This window comes from Bubalus kerabau, chromosome 22 (assembly GCF_029407905.1).
Source record: "Bubalus kerabau isolate K-KA32 ecotype Philippines breed swamp buffalo chromosome 22, PCC_UOA_SB_1v2, whole genome shotgun sequence".
NCBI lineage: Eukaryota > Metazoa > Chordata > Mammalia > Artiodactyla > Bovidae > Bubalus > Bubalus kerabau.
The window spans coordinates 11,343,284-11,361,542 of NC_073645.1; the positions used below are offsets into that span (position 1 = coordinate 11,343,284).

The following is an 18,259-nucleotide window of genomic DNA, read 5'->3' on the forward strand; positions in this document are numbered from 1 at the left end:
TATGCATATTATTATATTTTACAGATGAGAAGCTGAGAGCCAATAAATTAAGGTTTAAGTAAATCAATAAAGGTCACACAACTACAAAGTGATAAGGTTACGACAAGACCACAGGTGCACCTGATTTGAAAGCCTAGAGTCCTTCAAACATTCACATCCAATTCCCACAGCCAGCAAAGTGGGAAGATGAGTACACAGGTTTTTCTGTACTTGTACAGTCTCGCTTCTGGTTGTCTTAGATTATAGACATGCTTTTAAATTATTTCAGCTTTAATAATCTTTCAGGCTCTCACCATATCCATCAACTAACAACCCTGTTCTTAGATTTTGTTGATAGTTCCTAAAGGAAAGCATATGCATTTCATTCCGATAAGTGGACCGCTCACCTTGCTCTCTCTGACTGTGGATTCCAAAGGTAAGAAGTAGGACTTCGGTTGATCTGTGCACCATCCACAGTCCCTTTATTGATAAAGATTTTGCCTGGTTTCATATTTTTGTGTGCTATCTCAATACTCTATGGGTTAAAAAAGAAAAAAGTTATAAAGTTAGAAATCCTAGTGGGCATAAGAACTTAGTTGATATAAATAGAAGAGCCCTGTGAACAATTTCTTTCATCTCCAACTTATCCCTGCTATGGGATGAAAGCTGGAGAGCCACAGGACTGGTGTCATTCTGGGCTGGTATCCAAGAGCCTATAGGAACTCTCTGTATCATAAGAGACCTCTCCTAAGGTGCTGTAAGCAATGCTAAACAACAGTTGCCTCTAAGTCCCCTTGCCTACCTCCACAATGCCAGTGACCATGTACTCAAAAGTTCGATTGCTAAATCCTTCACTGGCAATTACATATGTTGTGTACTGGAAATATCCTGCTGGACCCGAGTGTGTATGAGTGCCACTCAGAATAACGTTGTCTCTTCTGTACAGGGAGCCGTATTTATTCTTCAGCCTGCTCAGGACCTTGAAGAAAAAAAAAGAACAATCAGAACTAAGAAGAGGAATAACGCAGGTGCTTAGCCTGAGAAAAAGCTCTGACGAGGCTAATCACTGCGCTGGACATCCCCGTCAAGTGACCTTTCACTCTGTACTTGAGTTCATCTCAGTAACAATGACATCAACAACAATTGCAATTGCTAACATTTTATAGATTCTTGCCGTGTGCAAGCACAATGCTAGGTATTACATCATGCCATTTAAAAATCTTTATAACACCACCAAAAGGTAGGTGTTTTTAATCTTATCTTTTAGCTAAGAACATTGATGTGTCCAGAAGTAAAATAAGTTGCCCAGTGATATAATAAACAGCAGAGTCAGAGTCTAGATCCAAGTCTCCCTATTGACTTAGGACTCTCACCAGTTCATTGTCCAGACACTGTTTTAAGTACTAGGGACCTATGAGGTCCCTACCCTGAAAAAGTTTTTATTCTAGTGAGGGAAAGATAAATATGTAATATTATATTACAGAGTGATAAATGATAAGAAAAAATATCGCTAGGTAAGGAAAAAGAACGTGATAGGCATTAATGAGGAAAGATCTTTCCAGAGATGTTATCATTCATCAGAGGCTTAACCAAAGAGAGCAAGATGGTCATGCAATACCGGAGTTGGGTGGGGCAAGCACCCTGGGAGCAGTGAACAAACAGGGAAAAAGCCCCTTTACTGTCTCATTTCCCAAAATGAAGAACTCGGTATTCCCAGGCACAAACACTTACACTTTGGTCTAGGGAAGACCACCTGCTATGACCTGAGAACACCCCAGCAGCCCTGAGGGTAGGTCCACGGGGAAAGGAATCACCATGCCATCATTAACTTGCTGGCCACTCGGTGAGCAACCATAGAAGGTGATCCTGCAGCTCAGTCAAGCTTCAAACACCTGCAGTCGCAGCCAATATCTCGAGTCAAACCTCATGATAACAAAAGTAACGATATGTGAATGTGGCTCTAACACAAGTCAGACTCACCCCACACAGCCACTCACCAAAATCCTGAGCAGTAACACATAATTATTGGCACTTTAAGCCACTGAGTTTTCTGATGACTTGCTGCACAGCAGTAGATGCCTAATTCAAAGAGTCAGTAAGTGTTTGTTGAATTAGTCAATGAACATCCAAAGAAACAATAAATAATTAATGTCTTTGGAGGATATACACACATCAAGAAAACAACAGAAAATTAGTGATGTCGCCGAGTACCTATTTCTCTCTCTCTCTCTCTCTCTTTTTTTTTTTTTTTTTTTGGCTAAAATGTCTCTTTTTATTGAAATATAATTGACTTCAAAATACTGCATTAGTGCTGAATACCTATTTCTAATTTTGCTTTAATCATCTGAAATATAAAGCTTGGTATCAATGTGGTTTGTGAAAGATGTTTTGACTTTTTTGGGTCAAAAATTATTAAAATGTTCCAGCAAAAGTGTCAATCCCAAAGCAACCTTCCTCGATGTAAGATACTATAACCTAATAACAGGGACAAAAGTGAAAATTCATTTATTTCAGAGCTGGCAAATACTGCTTATCTCATGCGTTTAGTCCTGTTTGTGGGTGGCTACTATCAGAAGTAGTATGCTGAGAAGGATTCTGAATCCAAATCTGGGCTTAGCAAAAAACAGTACTTTTGGGGGGTGGGGGTGGCATGTCATGGGGCATGTAACAGGATTTTTAGAATTAAGTACATTAAGTACATTCTATGCAAGAATCAAGCTCTTAAAAACATAGAAATTATGAATCTTGAATTGTAAAATGAAAAGACTACAGCTCACAGAAATCTTATCCTAAACTATAGTCTCTGAGATGAAGTCAGACATGTGAGACTTCTGGAAAAAAGAAAAAAATTAAAGACTCCATCATCTAATAACAATGCCTGCCAATAACCATTATAAGTAGCATGTTTCCTACTTCATGAAAGGAGGGGTTTTTTATCATAGACCTATAAAGTTATATTAATGTCTATAGCTCAATTGACTTCAGTTTCCATTCCATTTCCTATTCCTGACACTCTTGGAAACGTGACATAGAAAGAGCTAGAAAAGCCATTCTGTTTTCCTGTCCAGCATCACTGCTTGGAGATCTTTTCTTCAATCTTTTCTCCATGCTGAAAATGTTATCACTCTTAAAGGTGAGACTGAGAACCTGACTAAAACCGGGTGTTATAATAAACTTAATGGCACTAGTCTAGTTAGATTTATTTTTCACACTTTCCCCTTGGATTAACTTGGGATAAGTAAGTGGGTTCCTTTCAAAGTCTTTCCTCTGGGTCTCAGATTGCACGGGGAAGTAAACATTGGAAGAAATGGTTAAAAGCTGCCAACTATTGACTGGATGGTGGTCTCTAACCCAACACATTAAATCCCCATCCCCTCCATACTCTACCCCAAAGGTAGAGTGTGGAGAGGACAGAAGTTTGAAGTCTTATTTCTACTTAATGACCCCACCATTTCCCAATCAGAACCATTTTTGATTCCTCAGAAAAAACAGTATAGTGCAGTGGTAATGATCATACTCTCGAGCAGGAAGACGTCAATGTTTGAATCCCGGTTCTGATGGTTCCTAGCTGTGTAGCCTTGGACAAGTTACTTGGTCCCCTGACACTCAGTTTCCCAATCTGTCAAATGACATAATAATAGTATGTCCCTCATACAGTCTTTTTGAGGATTAAATGAATTAATATATATGGTGCACTTAGAACAATACCCGATTTATCACAGAAACTATGTTAAGTGTTAGTTCTTATGCCAACTCATCCCCAAATCACATTAACATTTGACTTTCTAGCACCATATAGTCTCACTGCTGTCCCACTGGCTTAAGACTTTTCTGCCAGCGTTACACAATACAGGCGGGAATTGCCAGGAAAAGTGGGAATCCTTCCTGCAGTGCTCGTTTCCCTTTCCAGTCCTTTTAGCCTTCTAACCCCTTGTGAAATCTCCCCATTCCTCATCCCCTGTATGAAATGCCTGGTGTGATTACTGTTTTCCCAACTGAACTCTCATCAGTAGAGCCTTGATGTTAATTTAAGGACTCTCCCGATGCGTGTCTTCACTTCTAGCTCGGGTCTATTTCAACCCACCTCAAACATCACTGTCTGATTAATCATCTTAAAGCAGAATTGTGTTTGCATCACTTCCTTGCAAAAGTTTCCTAAGAATCTCCATCACCTAGAATCATTAACAACCAAGCATTCCAGAGACCTACAAATTATGACCAACATATCTTCCAGGCATATCTCCATTTGCATTTCTCCCTGTGTTTCTGTGTATATGATTTGTATATGTACAAATCAAGCTGTTCCCTTGAGTTGATAGCTCTCTCCCCCAAATCAACCAATTCTACTCTTTCAGGGGCTTCCCAGGTGGTCCAGGGCCTAAGACTCCATGCTCCCAATGCAGGGGGCCGGGGTTCAATTCCTGATCAGGAAACTAGGTCTCACATGCTGCAAGTAAGACCCGGTGCAGCCAAATAAATAAATAACAACAAATATTAAATAAATAAAACTCTACCCATTCAAGTGTCATTTCCACTGCTCTTTTGAGTTACTCACTATAAGGGAGGCCAGTTGCTCTGTTATGAGGATATGGACAATGAGGAAACAGTCAGTAGCCACAAGAGTGGATCATCCTGAAAGTGGACCTTTTAGACTGCTTGAACCTTCAGATGACTGCAGCCTTTGCCAACACCCTGACTGCCAACTACTCTAATTCAGAACCACCTAGCTAGGCCAGCTCTGAATTCCTCATCAACAGAATGATGAGATAAAACAACAGATGTTCATTAAGTCCCTATTTGGGAGGAGCTATTTATTATTCATGAATAGATAACTATAATATACCATTGTCCTTTATTTCAATAAATTAAGTTATTTGTGTATTTCTGGTACAGTCCTTCCTCTAATCCCCCCGACTAGGTAGTGAGTCCATCAACATGGCTTATGATTCATTTAGCTGTGTGCCCCCTGAAGTGACCAACAAAGTGCCTTGCAAAAAGTCAATGCTCTCCAAGATAGTAGAATGACCTCCTTTTAAGAATGTAGGCTCTGGTACCAGGCATATATATGTGTTCAGAATTCAGCTCTACCACTTGCTAACTGCATGAACTTTGGAAAGTTATTCAACCTTCTCTAAGACTTAGTCTCTTTATCTATAAATTGGGGATAACAACAGATCCACCTCATAGTTGTGGTAAGTGCAGGGCTTGGAAAATGACTGCATTCTCTGCTCAGCATGTTTCCACAGATGTGAGAGGCTCCCATCCTCCTCCCCATAAGCGGGTGACAATGGAGACAGGTTTTTAAGCTCTCTCGTCATCCCTCTTCCTGGCTCCTTCACACAGCCCTTTCACACAAGAGGAGCAAGTGTTTATTTGGTGAGCTTGATAGAACATGACACTGAATAGTGGATATTTGATGGCCATCATTCTGGATGTTCTAGACTCTCCTCTTTCTCACATTTGTGAGTATGTGAGAAGACACTGAGAGTATACTTTCTTTCTGTGTCCTGATCCGTGGAGAAAATACAGTTGGATCAGGGTCTAGAAATTGGCTGAGAGACAGACTTGGAAGTCCATCTGTCTATCACCATTTCTCTCTCCCTCCTTTGCTCCTTGCATCTTACGAGCTGCCTGCCCAGGAATCCCAGGTACCTTGCTGCTGAGCTCATCTTTCCCACAGTGGGGTAACATGATCTAAATTGGGGGAAAATCACAGGCCCTGCAATATTCTACAATACAGTTTAGAGATTAAGAGAGCTAATGTTGTATTCTTCTAAATTTTATTATGGACATTTTCAAACATGGACACATCAGAATAGTACAATGTGCCTTTCACCCAGCTTCAGCAATTTATGGCCAATTTCATCTCAGAGTTGCATTTGAATTCTCTTTCATTCCTTGCAACTATTTTCAATTGTCTAAAACCTTGAGGGAAGGGTTAATAATTAATTGGCACTCTCAGACTTCCAACAAGGAAGAATAAATGACAGTGTGCAGGAAAGTAACCTGGGACATAATAAGCTTGTGAAATATATTGGCATTAATGATGATGACAAGCCATCAGCAGTATGGAAAGCAAGTTCTGACCAAGCTGACTTACAATGGAATTATGAGGCTCATCCTCCTCACTTGATTATCAGCTGGATTGTCAAGTGCTTATAACCCTGAGGGTAGTGGAAAGTCACTGGGTGAGAAACCCAGGAGAGCTTAGTTACTTAGTTAAACTCACCTGCAGGCTTTACCTTTAAACCACGGCAACTCTTTCTCACTCACCTCCAGCCTGAGTCGCTGGGATACCATGCCTATGTCGATGCTGACAAACACTATGCGATTGGACCCATCCGGCTCCGCCATGATGAACGCACGACTGTACAACCTCGTAAGGATGCCCCGTGCATACTGGCCAGTCTTGGCGTAGCCCATCTAAAGAGGAAGAGAGCATCAGACCACCCCTCACTTCTTCTCATTCCCCTGCTACCAGAAGCCAGGCACAAACACACAAGAGACTATGTAGGCAACGAAAAGCAATCCACGTGACACTGTGGCTCTGAGTGAGACAGGATATGTGTTTTCAAGAGTAAAGCCAACATCACACTCACAAAAAAAGTCTTTACTGTTCTGTGTAGATAGAGGCAAAGTAATGGCCGGGTTGGAAGAAATTATTCGCTGGCCTGTGGGCAAGGCAGGAGCTGGTGTGACTTGGGAATTGTGTTATAATGCTGGAGACCTTTCAGGGTTTTTCTGTTCTCTGAAACAGGATCTTTTCTCCAGCCTACGTAAGGACTACAGAAGGAAATACTTCCTCAACTATCGTCCTACATTTCCAGGAATACCCTGAAAACCGAAGGCCTCTTCACTTTGGTTGTCTGGTGTGTGGCTTTTTTTTTTTTTTCCCTAAAGAAAATGGTTTCTTTAGGACACAGTTATCTTTACTGAGGTTGCCTCACCCTGGCTTTTACAATGTTGTCCCTCCCAATGTTGTAGCCCACCAAATACATCAATCTTAAACCCTTCTCTCACCATGTCACAAAGCGTACCCATAAAAGCTGCACCCAGGTCTTCAGCATGGTCACTCTACTGCTTGCCTTATCCCTCATGCAAGTGCTCATTTAAAGTTTACATTCCAGTCACTTTTCAGAACAGACAACAAGGAATTCTTTCTAGAATCTAAAGATTATTTGGTTGGAGGGGGGGAAAAACCCTATCAGGAAATCTCATGCTCTGATTCCCTAGGAAAGGGTAGCTAGAAGTGTGTGTCTAACGTCACCACCAGGAAGTTGCATGCCAGCAGCCCACAGGCCACCCCTGGCCCCGAAAAGGGTTTTACTTGCCTAACACAGTGTTGGCCCACACCAGATTTCCGGTTTTAACTAGAGTTGCTTACATTCTCCAACAGAGAGATTTAAAACCTCAGATTTTCAATCCAGAAACGTTTTCACTCTCTCTCTCTCTCTGTGTCTCTCAGTCATGTCTGACTCTTTGTGACCTCATGGACTGTAGCCTGCCAGGCTCCTCTGTCCATGGAATTCTCTTGGCAAGAATACTAGAGTGGGTAGCCATTTCCTTCTCCAGGGTTTCTTCCGAATCCAGGGATCGAACCCCAGTCTCCCACATTGCAGGCAGATTCTTAATCTGTCTGAGCCTCTAGGGAAGCCCTGGCTTCTCTTTAAAAAACTGTAAGGTGAGGCAGCCCTAGTTTCGCACTCTTACATGGCAATGATCGCTAAAACCACTCAAACTTTCTAGTTGTACCACAGTCCCCACCACTTTCTGTTGCCCCCCACACTTAGGATTTACTAGACATTTATCTTATATTGGCCTGCTTCAGTCATTTAGGGTACCTGCCCATCCCCTGTAGTATCAGAGTTTGCCCACTCTGCCACTTTCATTCATTAAAAAAGGGCCAGTTGAATTTACAAGGGAGTTGTGGTTAAGTAAAAGGTCCCTCTTCCTTATAGTACAATATTCAAAATGTTAGATAGCAGTGAAGGCAATACAAATGGAGAAGATTAAGACATAACAACTAGGAATAAACACAGAGTATTAAATAATAAAATCATTTGTTTCACAGTCTCTTCAAGGATCCCATGATTTACCTACCAAATTAATATCTGATACTTGTCCTGTGCAGTCAGCTCGCCCAACACCAATATGGTAGCCACTGAAGTTCTGAAACAGGGTAGGCTCTGGGGTGCTGGGTGTTGGAGATGCCTGGGTAGTTGTGGGGCCCCGAGGGGGTGTTGAGTTTTGAGGGGCTGCAGAGCCCTGGGTAGCTGGAGGGCCCTGGGTGGATGGAAAACCTGAATCAAAAACCAAAATAAGATATTTAAGAAACAACATTTTAACCCACACACTTGGCCTCAGTTAGGACACACAGATTCAGCTTCCTAAGGAAGAATCTCTGTATATTCTCTTACATTCAAGATACACGGTGAGAAACATCTCAGGAACGTGGTTTATATCATAATCCCAAGGAGGATCTTTTTCATGGCTCAGAAATGTTTCAGCCTAACAATAAAGGTCCCTGACAAATGTCCTTCAACTTCTCCCTCAGGCTGTTCCTGTTAAACCTGTAGCCCTTCATTCACCCACCTGGCACTTCTACTCCAGCCAAACAAATCAGGCACCAGGCTCCTGGCACACAGTCTGCTAAACCCGGCCTCTGGGTTCTAATGTTCTCTCCATCCAGAGACCTTACTCCTCTCCTTTTTACCAGTCAATCTCCACTACATTTTACAGGGGTTCATTTCCACCCTACCCAAATCCAGCTCAACTCCTTACCTCTAGAATGTAACCCCAACTGTCTCTACCCTGCTCTAGATGTTTATTCTTAATGCAACCTAGATCTTTTATTCTTAATGCAACTTAGATTATTGTATACTTGCTAACACAGTCCCACCTTATGTCAACTGTTCTCATATCACCACATAGGTATGCACATTAATATATATACCCTATATTAACATCACACACACCCCCCAATATAAGGGAGGCAAAATGGGATAGAGACTAAAACGGCAGATGTCAGAAACAACTGGGGTTTGAAAATTAACTACCTTTACAAGCTGAATAAATGACTTAATCTATTTTACCCCAACTTTTTTCAATCTATGAAGAAAAGTAACATAACTTTCTCATAACATGAATCATCTCCTACTTACTAGGGTTTATTGACAATTAATATCTTAATACATAGTTAAAATTTAGAACAATGGCTGACATATAGCCTCAATTTTATTTACACATTTAGACATCTTATATATTTCATTTTGTCTGTTTCTACTCCAGACAACAGCCAGGGTTGGCCAAAGCAACACATGTCAGTGTTACGTGCATCAGTGGTCAGAAAGTACTTAGGCAAGAGATTAACAGCAGACTTCTTCTGGGTTCCAGAATTCTGGAACTCAAGAAAGTTTAGAGATCACATCATCCAATCACCTGCATTTTACTTATAAATAAACTGAAACCTGGAAAAATGATTTAACCAAGTTTTCATAGAAAGCACATGATGAATCAGGTGCCCAATCACACCCTCCAACTCAGAATCAGCTGCTCTTTCATCCACATTTTAAGCGCAGTTAGAATCCATGCCTTCCCACCCCTAAGCCCAAGTATTCTACAAAACATCAAGTATTGCAAGGAAGGAAATAGACACCTTGGCTACTGCCTCACTGATACCAACATAGAAATGTGGTGCAGGCCAGCGCCAAATCTAGCCACATAGCCAAGCGGATTATTTTCCATCTCGGAGTTTCAGATGTCTAAAATGGCACTAAGGCTAGTACCTACCTTTATGGGAGTTTTGTAGAAATGAAATGAGAAATTTACATAGAATGCTTACTATTTTCATCGTAGAAGTTATTGTTTTTTGAAGGATTGCTTCGCATCAACCACTATGGTAAGCATTCTATGTAAATTTCTCATTTTATCTGCCTGCGGTGCAGGAGATTTGGGTTTGATCCCTGGATTGGGAGATCCCTTGGAGAAGGAAATGACAACTCACTCCAGTGTTCTTGCTTAGAGAATCCCATGGACACGGGAGCCTGGCAGGCTAAAGTCCACGGGGTCGCGAAGAGTCGGACACGACTGAGCAACTAAACACACCTGTGCACTAAATGAAAACAGTGGCTAGTATTTTCACTATTACCTCTCTGAGCCTCAGACTCTAGATTCTCCAATTTAAAACAGAAAACTAGGTTAAGTCCCATGGATTCTTTCATTTCTAGCAATAAAACTCATTCTGTCCACTGCCAGAAAAGAGGATCTCTGTTTCTCTGAGTTTTCAGGGAATCTGAAATATGAAGACAGGTAGAGAACACACTGGGAAAGAGAAGAGGCCGCAGAGGAGAAAACTGAGCTGAACAACACTGCCTCTTTCTCCAGTAGGCCTGAGGACAGCCCTCTCTCGCCCTCCCCGCCTTTTGTTGGAACGCATTTGCTTCATAACGTAGTGTTAGTTCCTACTATACAGCAAAGTGAATCAGCTGTATGTATACATATATCCCCTCTTTTTTGGATTTCCTGCCTATTTAGGTCACCACAGAGCACTGAGTAGCGTTTCCTGTGCTATACAGTAGGTTCTCATTAGTTTTCTATTTTATACACAGCAGTGTTTATATGTCAATTCCAATCTCTGGAATCTAGCAAAATGATAGAGGCAAACCTGTTTGTAAAGCCCACCCTTTACGTTGGTCAAAGCATTCAATCCCCACCTGTCTTTTGTATTGTTTATTAGTTGTTGTTGTTGTTCAGCCACCAAGTCATGTCTGACTCTTTGCAAGCCCATGGACTGCAGCATACGAGGCCTCCCTGTCCCTCACCATCTCCCAAAGTTTGCCCAAGTTCATGTCCATTGCATCAGTGATGCCATCCAGCCATCTCATCCTATGATGCCCTCTTCTCCTCTGCCCTCAATCTTTCCCAGCATCAGGAACTTTTCCAACAAGTTGTCTGTGCGCATCAAATGATCAAAATACTGGCACTTCAGCATCAGTTCTTCCAATGAGTATTTAGGGTTGATTTCCCTTAAGACTGACTGGTTTGATCTCCTTGTTGCCCAAGGAACCCTCAGGAGTCTTCTCCAGCACCACCATTCAAAGTCATCAGTTTTTTGGTGCTCTGCCTTCTTTACAGTCCAGCTTTCACAACCACATGTGACCATTGGTAAGACCAGAGCCTTGACTACACGGACCTTTGTTGGCAAAGCAATGTCTCTGGTTTTCAACACACTGTCTGTCTGTCATAGCTTTCCTGCTGAGAAGCAATTGTCTCAGCAGGAAAATCTCGGCAGGTTTATTAGGTATATAACCTATCAAAGAAGAGGCACCATCAAAGGCCTACAGACCTGATTGCCTGTAAATGTAACCTAGATAGTTTCTAAAATCTAAATTAGTTTCCAAGGTTAAAAAAAATTGGAAGGTATCTGAACTGCCTCCCCCAATTTCTAGCTTTCATTGAAAACTCAGTAGAGTTGAGTCCATGTGACACCATGACAACAAACAGCTGGCACTCAGGAGGGCCTGTGGACCCTCTTCACCAGAAATACACCTGCCCCCACCGTGGGCCACCTCCCCTCCTTTATGGAACTTGAATGACCTTCACAACATTTGAGTTCAAGATCCCTTCTCTAAAGTTTCACAGACTAATTGACGTTCAGCAGGTCTTTCCTTCTCCTTTTGCCCCCCAGGAGAAGATGATGCCAGAAAGAAGGCAAAGAGAAAAAGAAGAGGCTCAGGAGTCACTGGGCCTTGAAGACTCCTAAGCTGTACTTAGATCAATGGAAAAGCGAAACAAATAAGTGCATGTCAGAACACCACACTGGCTATTTGGGAGCAAAGGTAAACATGATAAAAATTGCTATCATTGCATAAACAGCAACTAATGGAAAGGTTGGATGACCATCCCTTGGTGCTTAAGTACACCGTGAACTGCCCTATTATCAGCAGCATCAGCAGACACTGTTTCTTGCCTTGGTGTTCCCCTCAATGAAGACATTTCCCACCGGCTAGGAATAGCATCTAAGAGTACTCACGATACTTGCCTGTGTGATTTTCAATGGTCCCACTGGTGATAAACAACAGGCTGAGAAGAGCCACCGTGATCCCTGTTGTCATCACAAGGAGGAAAATCAGGAATATTTCGAAGCTGGAAAAGGTGCGTTTGGCCATTTTTTCCGAGGAAAAGTGTCAGAAGGAGAACTGTGAAGGAGACAGGTAAAAGAAAAACAAAATACACAGGTTTCAAGCTGCAAAGGCAAAGATATCTTAGCTCTTTCATAGAACAGATTGTACCAGGAATGCCGCTAGGTCCACGTCCCATATCTTCCATGTCTTCGTGGAAGACATGACCAATCAATTACAGCACTGCATGATGAATTCACACGGGGTTTCCAAATGCTTTTCAGCACAGTGCTCATCTTGGAAGCCACCACCCATCATCTGGTATTGACACCAAAGCTAAAACCTATTTGTACTCCTAGAATACATCATACTGCTTTCATTCACGGCAGTGGTGCTCTCTGTATATTGGTCTAGGCTGAAGCATTTCTGCCAACAAGGAAAACTGATGTACTCACATGGCTTGTACTCGTGAGAAAGCTGGCTGAGGTTAGGGCCGTGCTTTGTGGCCATGGTTAAATAACTTGTCAACAAGGAGGGGAAACACATAACTCTGGCCTTTAAACCTCCTGTCTTAACTTTTGATTTCTACCCGAATAGAAAACAACATGGAAAAGGAGATTGGCATCTCTGATCTAAAGCCAGGCATTTATAAAATTTCTCTCTCCAGTGATTGGAAGGATCCCACACATTTTGCAAACCCCAAGTCAAAGGATGAGGATAAAGAGAATGCTATTGTGTGCTACAAAAGCAGAAAATGTCCTTACTGATTCATGAAGACATTTTAGGCCTGGAATTCATCACAACTCAGAGGGACTAGAGAAGCTTCATAAATATGTGAATTATGTAGATTCACATAATGCAGCAGGAGAAAGTATAATATGGTTACAAATTGGGTTGTGAGATCTGGTGTCAGAGTTCAAATCTCACATCTGCCACTTACTAGATGACCCTGGGAAATTATGCCTGACCCTGAGCCTCAGTTTCCCCATCTGGAAATAGGGATGTGATGATACTTTTGGTACCTATTGTATAGTTTTTATAAAAATGAGATGACACAGTAATACTTTGTTACAAGGAATGTAGTAAATGTTCAGAGTGTTAGCATTTATCAATTAGGTTCTAAAATAGCAAAGGGTCTGTGCTCCTCACTGGCCTAAGAGAGTTTGTATGAGACTAGTATTCAAGAATCACAAAACCAAGGTGGGAACTTCAGAATCTATTTTCTTAACCTTAAGGAAGCTTGCGTAGTAAGGTGGGACTGGAGTCCCAAGCCTTGGGTAAGATGGTGCTACCCCCAAGAGCTGTAAATTGGCAACAATCAGCTGTGTTTATTATGGCCCAATTTTTCATTTCAATTTGACTTAGTCAACAAGAGGAAAGATAGAGGTGACAATTTATTCTGTAAAAATAGAATCTATATTTACAAATATGAAATTTCAGGCTTCATTTCAAAATATTCCATAATGTATGGTGACACTGAGCCAGCATTCCTGTGTGCCAAGAGTTTTGTAAAGCTTTTTAGCTGCTGTTCCCTTTCAATAGGGCAGCCCTTCTGCAACCTGCCACTGTCTGTACCAGTGAGCCTTATCTATATGGCCTTTGTCATCATTTTATTTGGCAACCCTTGGACTAAAGGTTAATAATCAGTGCAACCCTTGGACTAAAGGTTAATAATCAGTCTGACAGCAAACACTTCAGAGTAGTGCTGAACTGGGAGTGGACGAAGAGCTTGAAACATCTTCTTGGACTTCCTGGTTGTTAGTAGGCCTTCCTCAACCATGTATCACCACGGCAATCAGTCTCACCACCACCGGTAGGGACATCTTCAAATTCAGGGCAAAACAACTTTCACTCTCAGCCCTAGGTCAGAAGGTACATCTAAGATGAGCACCTAAAATTCTGATAACTCAAAGAAGTTTGCTAGTCCATTGCTGTTGTTTTCAGTAGCAGACTTCAGACCTTGTAAACCTAGTTCTTGCTTAGAGCTTTGGTTCCTATGAGCCTTCCTGCTAGCTGAGATAGGACAAAGAAGGCCATTAAAAATGGTCCAGACAGGCAGCTAGACCCCTCAACCCTAAAGCATGTATATGCAGATCACATGTGGAAATGTGGCTACATGGTAAGAGCCTATGTAATAGACATGATATGAAATATGTACATGCCTGTGTGTATACAGATTTTTTTCTACTTTTGCTCTGCTGAACTAATTGTCACCACTGACCTTTTACACAAGTCAACAATGGCACTTGATTTAACATTACAGTTTACTTCTTACGTGGATTACAGTGATATATCTTGTGTATTTCACCACTCTATTTAGTTGACAAAATTACCACCAACATATTGGGTTGGCCAAAAAGTTCATATAGAAAAACCTGAATGAACTTTTTGGCCAACCCAATATTACCATTTTTTTTTTTTTTCAATGCACTATCCTTCAAAAATGATTAAAATCTGAATTTAAATATGAAAGCAAGTGCCTATATCTCTCTTTAAAAGGTAAATGTGCCTTGGAGAGTTGAACCAGTGATTATATTTTAAAGGACTGTTATACTTCCATGGTGGTCTTGTGGTAAAAAATCTGCCTGCCAATGCCAGGGGACATGAGTTTGATCCCTGGTCCAGGAAGATCATACATACTGTGGAGCAATTAAGAGCATGCGTCACACGCGCTCTAGAGTCCATGAGCCGCCAACTGCTGAGCCCAAATGCCGCTAGAGCCCATGCTCTGCAAGGAGAAGCCGCGCACTGCAACTAGAGAGTATCCCCCGCTCACTGCAACTTGAGAAAGCCCACTCGCCACAAAAAGTAAAAAAATAAGTAAATTTTTAAAAATAAAGAACTGTACATTTTCAAATACTTCCCACTTACTCTAGCATAATCCTGCAAGGTCAATGGTAAGGCACTAATGATACACTAGCATGTCACTTGCCATATCACCCTGAGGTCCCCTACTTTCCAGGACTGCAATGGTAAAAAGTAGTGTTTTGGCAAAAAGGGTTTCCAAAGCTAAGAAAACCGGTGTAATTAAGATCCCTGAGACAAAATGATTCAAAATCCCTCCCTCCAAAAAAATGCATTCTTACCGACTCAACCACTCAGGTGAACTTGTGTGTCCTGGTAAAGCAAATGGTGGCCCAGAATCTTGTCCCCCGTCCCCTGGAACGCTGCTCAGTTGAGACTGCTCAGCACTTTCTGAAACGTACCGAGGAAAGATCTTCACAGTCACGTCCAAGCAAGTTAAGAGTTCTCATTAGCACAGTTTTGTGGGTTTGGTATTTGGAAGAGATTAGTGTATTGATAACAAATGGCTTATTAGCCAATTCTCCCCTGGCACAGCCTGATACTGAGGAACTGAGCTGCAGAAGGCCTGCCAGGCTGAAGGTCATTTCAGATTTCAACACAACTCTTCCAGCCCATCAAGGTCTGTGCAATAGCTCTAACCTGGATCACACACACACACACACACACACACACACACACACACAGTACCCACTTTATTTATTTACCCCTGGTCACTCAACCAGTTTATCAAGAGGGAATGAAAATGTATGCCGGACCTTAGTGTGGGCTATGGGCTCCACTAGGCAACATTTACAACAATTTCAAGACATTTAATTTTTTTCACATCATTAAATTTTCAAAACATTACTTTGCCAACAAAGGTTCGTCTAGTCAAGGCTATGGTTTTTCCAGTGGTCATGTATGGATGTGAGAGTTGGACTGTGAAGAAGGCTGAGCACCGAAGAATTGATGCTTTTGAACTGTGGTGTTGGAGAAGACTCTTGAGAGTCCCTTGGACTGCAAGGAGATCCAACCAGTCCATTCTGAAGGAGATCAGCCCTGGGATTTCTTTGGAAGGAATGATGCTAAAGCTGAAACTCCAGTACTTTGGCCACCTCATGCAAAGAGTTGACTCATTGGAAAAGACTCTGCTGCTGGGAGGGATTGGGGGCAAGAGGAGAAGGGGACGACAGAGGATGAGATGGCTGGATGGCATCACTGACTCGATGGACGTGAGTCTGAGTGAACTCCAAGAGTTGGTGATGGACAGGGAGGCCTGGCATGCTGCAATTCATGGGGTCGCAAAGAGTCGGACACGACTGAGTGACTGATCTGATCTGATCTGATGACCTCATTTTTGTAAAATATACAATATTTTGCAAAATATACAATATATATAAAATGTATAATACTCATGTGTGATCATAAAGACTATAAAAAAGTATAGCAAAAAAATATCTGGTGAGAAGATCATGGGTGAGTTTTGTTTTCAACTTTTTGGTTCTTGGCATTTTCTGTAATAAGCCATGTAGCTTTTTTTGTAAATATCTATCTTACCTCATCTCAGAGAATGTATCCTATATAACAGCATGAAGTTAATCAATGGCCCACAAAAGACAGAGACAAGAAATAGACCAAAGTTCTCCTTCTTTCCTGGTAAATCCATGTTGTTCAGGAAGCAATTTGAAGACCACATAGGCTGCTAAGTTTTACATAGAGTTTTAAGAGAGACCAACTCCAAAGTTCTATGGAAACATTCGATTTAAGTGCTCTCAGATGGGGCATTTAGTAATGTGTATTAGCTACCTCTTTGGTACAACAGAGGGGAAAAGGCTAAACTATAGTATTAGATAAGATTTTGTTTCACCCTTTCATGCTTATTTTGTTTGTTGCTTGACACCAAGAATTCTGAGACCAAATCTAGCTAACTTAAAGATAGCTGGGGAAAGAGAAAGAAAAAAATTTACCAGAAAGCATCAAAAGAAGTTCAAAATGAAGGCTCAGGAAGGCCAGAGGGAAGCTCGAAGGATCTATGTGGCAGGAGCTATTGAATTATCTCTTCAGGGCATCACCATCAAGATGGATCCATGCCCGTTATGTTAGGTCTTTCGATTGCTCCACTCTGGATTCAGTACCTAAGAGACAGCATCTGCCTGACTTAGCTCAGATCATATACCTGTCCATATACATACCTCCCCATCCCCATATTCCATTGGGGGGATATTTAACAAGACCACACCCGAAGAGGGAAGGTTAATTCTCCAAAATACAATCAAGATACAACAGAAACAACATATCCACTAGTGACTTGGCATTAGACTTCCTTCCCCCATCCTTCTCTCTTATGGGGGAGGCCCTGTACACTGGCCCTTTGATCTAAAATGTGGTCTCTTCGGGACCTCTCCAACCATCTTTCTCTCTATAATGTGGAGCCATGCCATGATCGTTCCCACTGAGTCTAGCAAGATGATCCACCATGGAGTCAGATAAGATCACTTTAACCAGGGTGTTAGAAGACAATCATGGCATAATATATCATTTCTCCCTTGCAACAGTTGAACGCCCATACCAGAACACTAAGGACGTGAGAATCAAGGAGATTCCAAGCACTGTGACACAGTCAGTGAAGGAAAAATGTTGGGCCAAGGGGATTTGTGGTTCCAGCAAGACACTGGGCTCCAGTAGTCAGCAATAAGACTATCTCCGGGTGAGGGGAAAATGTAATCATTGTGAATATTTTGTACATGTATTTTATTTCTGTCTGAATGGCCACACAGCCATGACCATATAGTAGTTAGTACTCTGCCTTGTGAATGGCCAGACAAATCCTGTTTGGATAAGGATGGCTATCCTTTTCAATTTATCACCCCAAGACACTCACTTATGTTCTACTCATTTTACAGATGAGGAAACACACAAAGTTTAAAGGGCTTCCAGAACAAGAAAGGATGGTTAAAAGTGAGCATAATTAAATAATAATTATTCTAGGATGTGAATCCAGGTCTCCAGATTCTCAGACAAGACCTCTTGCCTTTCATCAAGTGTCTACTGCACTCCCACCCTGGTCCTGGCATTGCAGCCTCTGGGGATAGATAAAGTCATGTGTTCACTCTGCATCAGCAGATGACAAAGCTGACCATGCCCTCTGTCTCTTAACATCCTGACACTGAGGGAGACTTTCCCAAGTACCCAACTCCTAAACCATTAACCAATAGTTATTAACACTATGAATTCTCTTAATATTCTACTTAAGCCTGAGGGGTAGGGGCCTTGAAAGGTTTCATGCTAATTTCATATGCTCCATGCTAATGGTCACATCCTTTTTCATTCTTTAATTCTTGGAATACTTGAAGAATAACTTACTTTTAAAAAGGAAA

General features: G+C 41.7%; 1 protein-coding gene across 2 annotated transcripts in view; it reads right to left on the bottom strand.

Annotated features, from left to right (window-relative positions):
* The window catches only part of ASAH2 (N-acylsphingosine amidohydrolase 2), a 90,154-nt gene that overhangs the window by 49,094 nt on the left and 22,801 nt on the right, over positions 1 to 18,259 (bottom strand). Inside the window, exons 2-7 of one of the 2 annotated variants that reach the window (XM_055560269.1) lie at positions 15,185 to 15,293; positions 12,020 to 12,176; positions 8,080 to 8,279; positions 6,253 to 6,402; positions 782 to 958; positions 387 to 514 (exon numbers count right to left, since the gene is read on the bottom strand). In XM_055560269.1, the coding sequence (XP_055416244.1) occupies positions 387 to 514; positions 782 to 958; positions 6,253 to 6,402; positions 8,080 to 8,279; positions 12,020 to 12,146 (782 nt within the window). In that variant the 5' untranslated portion in view covers positions 12,147 to 12,176; positions 15,185 to 15,293. The remainder of the gene's footprint in view (positions 1 to 386; positions 515 to 781; positions 959 to 6,252; positions 6,403 to 8,079; positions 8,280 to 12,019; positions 12,177 to 15,184; positions 15,294 to 18,259) is intronic. The other variant, XM_055560270.1, reaches the window with a different exon arrangement.